The sequence below is a fragment of the Lepisma saccharinum genome, chromosome 5 (assembly GCF_977018435.1).
Source record: "Lepisma saccharinum chromosome 5, izLepSacc3.1, whole genome shotgun sequence".
Lineage (NCBI taxonomy): Eukaryota > Metazoa > Arthropoda > Insecta > Zygentoma > Lepismatidae > Lepisma > Lepisma saccharinum.
The window spans coordinates 1,023,766-1,030,775 of record NC_139233.1 but is presented as its reverse complement, the minus strand read 5'-3'; the positions used below and the strand labels follow the sequence as shown (position 1 = coordinate 1,030,775).

The window sequence follows — 7,010 nt, the reverse complement described above, 5'->3', positions numbered from 1 at the left end:
CAATGAGAATATGATCTATCCGATTATGAGTTTTACCATCTGGAGAAGACCAGGTATATTTATGGATATCTTTATGTTTTAAAGTGGTACTTTTCACAATTAAATTCTTTGAGGTTGCAAAAGTAATCAATCTTATACCATTATCATTACTTAATTCATGAAGACTTTCTTTACCAATCGTGGGTTTAAATGTCTCTTCTTTGCCAATCTGTGCATTACAGTCACCTAACAGAATTTTCATATCATACTGAGAAAATTTATCAAAGACCTGTTCTAACTCTGAATAAAAATCATCTTTAGTATGTATCATCATCTTTATCTTCCGTTGGTGCATGTATGTTTATTAATATAACTTTACACCACCTACCCTGTAAAACTGCATATGATATCCTATCATTAATAAATTCTACTGTTTTAAGAGCCGATATAATTCTATTATTTATGAAAAAGCCTGTTCCAAAATTATGATTTTCAGTACCACCATAGAAAAAAGTATAATTTTTAGTTTTACAATTCCTTTCTCCTGGCCACCTAACTTCCTGGACAGCTACTACATCTAATTTATACTTAACTATCTCATTAACTGTACACTGAAATGCCCCAGGCCGGTAAAGGCTCAGAACATTCCAGGTGCCTAATTTAATATCCTTATTCCTAACGTAGATCTTATCCTTAGTCCAGGGACCTCCCAAAGTAGTCCCCACCCGGAAATCCGAATGGGGGACTATTTTACCTCCGGAATATTTTACCTTGGGAACATCCATGGCGTTATATTGCTGTTTCTTGACATTTTTTTTACAGTGCAGAGTTGTCAGCTCTACGCCTAACCCCCAATATGAATGGAGGACCGCACCTGTCGTTGGTCATCGGATCCCTCGGATCTAGCTGGGAGGATCACATTGTAGTCCACCAACCATACCCTACTTCTGCCTATTGTGGAACGCTCATAGAGCCATGACAGGACAGCTCTGTAAAAAGAAATTGTGGGGGGAAATCCCTGGCATCCTCGCTGTTAATTCGCACACTGCCTGTAAGTCACACAAAGCAGTATTATTTGTAACAAAATATCACCATTCGAATTACATTGTCTTTTCCCCATGGAATAGACTGACTTTTACGTATGCCTTTTTTTTTTAAATAGATTTTCCTAATCTAAATACTTCCACAATTGTCACAAAAAGATTGTAATTCTTGCTACTTATGAAATTATGTGAATTATAACTTTTCATATTCAATCACTCTAAGCAGGAATTATATTTTCAGAATTTTATGCATACATAAATGCATTGAAAATGCCATGCACGTTCATGCCGACGCACCCAAAACTTTTAATTCATCCATGCAAGTTCAGTGGCGTAGGAACGGGGTGTGGGGGAGGTGTAGGACAATGTGTTAAATGTGAATTATATTTGAATTGTGTTTTATGTTTTATAATAAAATAAATTACTGCCTTGGTCAGCATATTGAGATTTTCTGTGATTTTACTACAAATCGGATGCGTTAACGAACTGCTACCCGTCAACCCCCGAAATTCTGTACCATTTTTTGCTTCACCTGTGCTACCATTTCTATTTTCTGACGAGAGGGAACCATATTTGCTAGAATTTTACACTGGGATGAATTATTGGGTTTTAAGGAATATAATTCTGTTGATGCAAAGCAGTTGTTGACCGCTTCTTATTCACGTTTTTATTTCAATTTGTGATCATCACATATTTAATATCTACGAAACTAAAACTGCAAGTTAAAATATACAAAACAGTAATTCTGCCTGTAGTATTATATGGATGTGAAACTTGGCCCATTACATTAAAATACACAAATTAAGAGTATTTGAAAATAAAATCCTTAGAAAAATATTTGGACCTAAAAGACATTAGGAGACAGGTGGCTGGAGAAGGTTACATAATTTAGAACTGCATAATTTGTATTCATGTCCGGATATTATTAGAATAATTAAATCAAGAAGACTTTAGGTGGGCAGGCCATGTTCACTCAAACAAAAGATTGAATTGTTGTTTTAAATCCATTTTATGTACAGATAGGCTAATCGGGACTGGACATGCAGTTTAAGGTGGGATCCGGACCACTATGAAATGTGCCAGAACCTGGGACCCCTTAATTATAACAAACAAAATTTAATTTAACGACAGCTAGATATGCACTACTTCTGTTTACACCAACGTTTCATTCCAATCTACCACATCCTCAGATCACTCTTTCCTCATGAACTCATTAAAACACATGTTCAATACATAAAATGTGAACGTACGAAGGCATTGTGGAAAATAAACTCAATGATCACATGTAAATACTATATTATAAAAATCATCTAACACAAAATATACAATAGACAATATTGTAACTCATACAGCTGATTCTACAAAATACAAAATACATTCAAAAATTCATATGCAATATTATCACAACATAGAAAACACAATAATCGCTCATGTTGGCCACATATGACTTGAACTATGGCACTGACATTTTGTACTTAAAAACATTGGTTAAATACAATTAGTATATTTGCACCTTATAAATTAATATGTAAATGGAGATGCCTATGGAACTATGAATGTTTAAGGCTTTGTGTAATGCCCCAACACTAACTACACATGCTTATGCTTATTTTAATTTAAAACACAAAACTGACCCAAATTCTATCGGGAGAGATATTGAGTTCCTTGAACATGCATTTCAAACAATATCCATGATATAAGAAGAAGATAAGAAAGAAAACGCATGCAATTAAAATGTATAGAGGTAAGTTTAAGAAAAAGTTTTCACCCAAAAAACAATTTGCATGCTGGACAAAATACAACTTTAAAATGGCATCCGAAATCTTCGCAATTACTACACTCTGTTCAGATAACATGGCACGCTATTCAGTTGTTTAACTGTATCGAGTGAGAAGTCTCATCTGAACCGGAGTGTGAAAGTAGCCTTTGACTCACGCTTTGAATTAATATTATTGTAATAGTAAACCACTTGATTTGCTTATCTGTGACGGTGGTTGTGATTTATAGTAAATTTACATTTAATGTCATTTCTAATGAGTGTTATAGGTTTTCAATTTCTTGTCATATGTCTGTGTTCACAACACTGTATTTTGATGGCATTCTTTGTTCAGCGCTGCAGAATGGAGTTTAATGCAAAACTATTATAAGCATTTGCAATTTTCATTTATACGCATTTTTAACTCCTGTCTTATTTCTTCGTCTTAAAATTTTAATCCTGTTCTTTTTAACATAATTAATGTATTTACAATAATTGATAAACATGGAAAAACCATCGTCTAATAAGCAAACTCATTATTAGGAGAGTACACAAAAACAACTTTTCAATGGTTTCCTCTAAGTTTAGAAGCATACAATTCTTCATACTTATTTGATGATCTAGAAGCTCTTCATCATACGTTCCAAAAATGGTTCAAAACTTTCCCATTCAAAACACCGGCTCTATAATCTGTATCTATTTTCACAATAATAGTTATCCATGTAATTTGACTATTTTTGCATTAAATATATATTTTTATGTATTTTAAAGTATGTTTTAGGTTTTGACTATGTTTCAGGTAACACACACACACACACACAAACACACACACACGCACGCACACACACACACACACACACACACGCACGCGCGCACACACACACACACACACCATAATTTCAAGATCACAAAAAAACTAATGAAATTATTTTTTAAAGGAGCTGCTACATATTAATTTAGTTCTTCAGTGAACTTAATATGTACACAGTCACATAAGGGCATCAATAACTATTAGTGGTGAAAAAGATAGATCAAGTATTTCAATACAAGATACGCTATGTGTAAGTTTTGTATTCTCTAACAACAACAGACAGAACTGTATCAGAACAAACCTTTTGCTACAAGTTTCTACATATTACAATACATCTGCTAAAATAACAATGTAACGTACAACATTTGCACTTTACCGAACACATTAAGTGCTATATTTTTTTCAGTTCCAATGTGCGGTTCAAGTACATCTACCCAGCTCCGCGCTTCCCTCTTCCTCTCTCCCACTCCTATGCATTCTCCATGCAGCGCCCAATGAACAGGCAGAAGGCGTGTGTTGGTTGTGTTTGGCGATGCCGTGACCTTGAAGCGCAGTTTGGAAATGAAAGCAGTATAGATTTTAATTATCAATTTGGCATTAACATCAAATATATCTTTCTTGTGCATCAGTTGAATTACCTATTGGGTATCTTTAACATTTTAACAGTACTTTCTAATTTGTATAAATGTCAATATCTAAATTACAAATCACATACGCAGTAATGTACAAGTTACTGCAAATTTATTTGCTGCTTTGCCACTCCAATTGCAGACAGCTAAAGGCACAATCATGTTTAACAACCCATTAAATGTTCCGCTTTATAATATGATACCAAAACTTATACATTCTGTTCAATAGCCCCAAAATTACAAAATTACCAAATTATTTAAAAGCAAAAAAACACAGCAGAACAACTAGTTGTTAGGATGATTATTTATTATTTCAGGTTTCAAAGAGTTTACAATTATATTACGAGTTATTACGTTCCGAGTACTTTTGGCCAAACTTAATTGCGAGGAAAACCACGGAATGATTTATTCTGAAAATCCCATAAATACATTGGCGACTGGTACTTGGTCTGCCTGGAACTAATTGTATTACTGAGGAAAGTCTCCAGAAAGAAACCATTATCTGAAGAGGAAATACTAGAAAAGGGAGGGCCATACACATGTATTTGGAGATAGTGATATCGTTTTTCTTTTTTCCCCTAAAGTACTACTGCAGTTTTCCACAGCATTTTGATGACTGTGCTCTGATTACCAGCTATTTTCTTATGAATCCAACTAAATGAAATTTTCATTTGGGTTAAATACAAATTTGTTCCTATAGTTCATCACACTTGTATTACGCGAACATCAAATGTAAAATGAGGTGTGGTAGTAGGAAGGACGACTTAATAAATGAATTATTGTACAATCCTAAATAGAAGTTAATACAATAGTAACAATAAAACCGTATTTGTAGCGATTAAACCATGTAATCTCTCAAATATAAATGGTGATATTAAAGATGATTTAAACATTGTGAAATGTAATATTTATGATATTTCATAGCCTGCATTCCACAAAAAAATATACCTATACAGGTAAATTCGAAGATAAAAATAGCGGCTTGAAACACAAAATTGTTTAATCAATTTAGACCTACATTCTACAGCTATTTTAGAAACACTTGAAATTCTCAACATCCTCTTCAGAAAATGTTTCTTATATCAGTTTATGAATTATACTACGACGTACATTTCTTCAGAGACTCGTCAGTGGCAGCTCGGTTAAAATTGGCACTAATCAACAGTTAAGGACATCTATCAAACACAAAATATGTAAAATATTAGGGCTAAATTTAACAAAATAACGCATGTGGTAATCATCTAAAATTACATGGCACGTTGTGATATATAGTCTCTCAGTAAATATGGTCACATTAAAATATCTCCTAAATACTTTGGCATCAATCACTGACTGGCGCAGTTAGCATTAGAACTATAAAATATTGTCTTCAGAAGCTCCTAAAAGTTAACAAGAATAGGTCCTTGCAGGACGCACTGTTTTCAGATATCGTTTTCTTCAACACATTACAAAAAAATAAATAGTTCTCGAAGTCCCCAGTGGGGTTCATCGGATGTCTGCCCACAGATTCCCTCTCTCTTGGTGGACGATCTCAGAGTTCCTGCTTCTCCTTCTGGCCCTTGATCACCGATGAATCTTCGGTATCGCTGATGTAGCCATCCTCGCCCGTGTAGTGGGTAGGGTAGACGAGCAGAGGGGCAGCCGAGAGCGCCACGAGGTCCCTCCGGGGGAAGTAGCCTTTCCATGTGGTTCTGTGGGAGACAAGCCGCATATTCAGCGTTCAAATTCAACTTTTTTTTTTTTTTTTTTTTTTTTTTTGCACTGAAGTGTGCACAAGCAGTCTAAATTAATTGTTCATCATGTTCTCTCATAAGTTGACTAAGAACTCCCTCAGTCAATATCAATGCATAGAAATACTGAGAAAAAAAATGGTAGTCTAGAAAAAGGTACTCCAAAGTCGAAGCCCTTAAAATTATTTATGTTATTATTATTATTAATGAGAATTGTTTAAGAGAAAATATAAAATAAATCCAACTCAGGTTACGAGCTGTGCTCTCTCTCTCTCTCTCTCTCTCTCTCTCTCTCTCTCTCTCTCTCTCTCTCTCTCTCTCTCTCTCACTCACACACATACACACATTGAGAAAGAACGGTGCAGAGAGAGAGAAGAACAGGAAATAAACGAGTGACTGAGTGAGAGGAAAAAATCCAGAAAGAGAGAATAAATAAAGTTGGTCAGTATAATAAATAAAAGAAGCACTACAGAGGGGGAAAACAGAGGTTAAAAAATTGTAAAAAAATAAACGGCAAAGAGGAGAGTAATGAAGGGGAAATGGAAAATCAACAGAAAGTAACCCGAAACACAGAGGGGAAGGTAATACAAATAATTACAGATAATAATTAAGCAAATTTTCCATATTCCAGGATTGAAACCCATCGACTTTCCTGCATTGCTTTCTTGCTTGATTCACGTGTGAAAAAGAAGGATATGTGTGTCGGTGTGTTTTGTATGTGGGGAATATCTTCAATATATGTTTGTGTATGTGTACACCTGCATGTGTTTTCACATTCTCTCTTCTCAGAGGAGATAAATACATATTATTATTTCGAAAAACTACAAGTGAACATTAAGATATATCACACAATGGCTTATTCAAACAACTGTCGAACATCATCCTGAAATTGATTATCGTTTTCCAAGATGTTTCCAGTAGACCAAAAGAAATCGATTGTTTGAGTTTGTTTTTAAGTCCATTTTATGCACTGATGGACTGGGCCTACAGTTTAAAGTGAAATCAGAACCACTATCTCCTCCACCGGTATCGAACCTGGGACCCCTTGATTACAACGCGACG

General features: G+C 34.7%; 1 protein-coding gene across 2 annotated transcripts in view; it reads right to left on the bottom strand.

Annotated features, from left to right (window-relative positions):
• Positions 1-5,017: 5,017 nt before the first annotated feature.
• The window catches only part of LOC145987597 (glycosyltransferase 25 family member), a 575,666-nt gene continuing 573,673 nt past the window's right edge, over positions 5,018-7,010 (bottom strand). For both annotated transcript variants that reach the window (XM_083121956.1, XM_083121957.1), the window contains one exon: positions 5,018-5,909. In XM_083121956.1, coding sequence (XP_082978082.1) covers positions 5,750-5,909 — 160 coding nt within the window. In that variant the 3' untranslated portion in view covers positions 5,018-5,749. The remainder of the gene's footprint in view (positions 5,910-7,010) is intronic.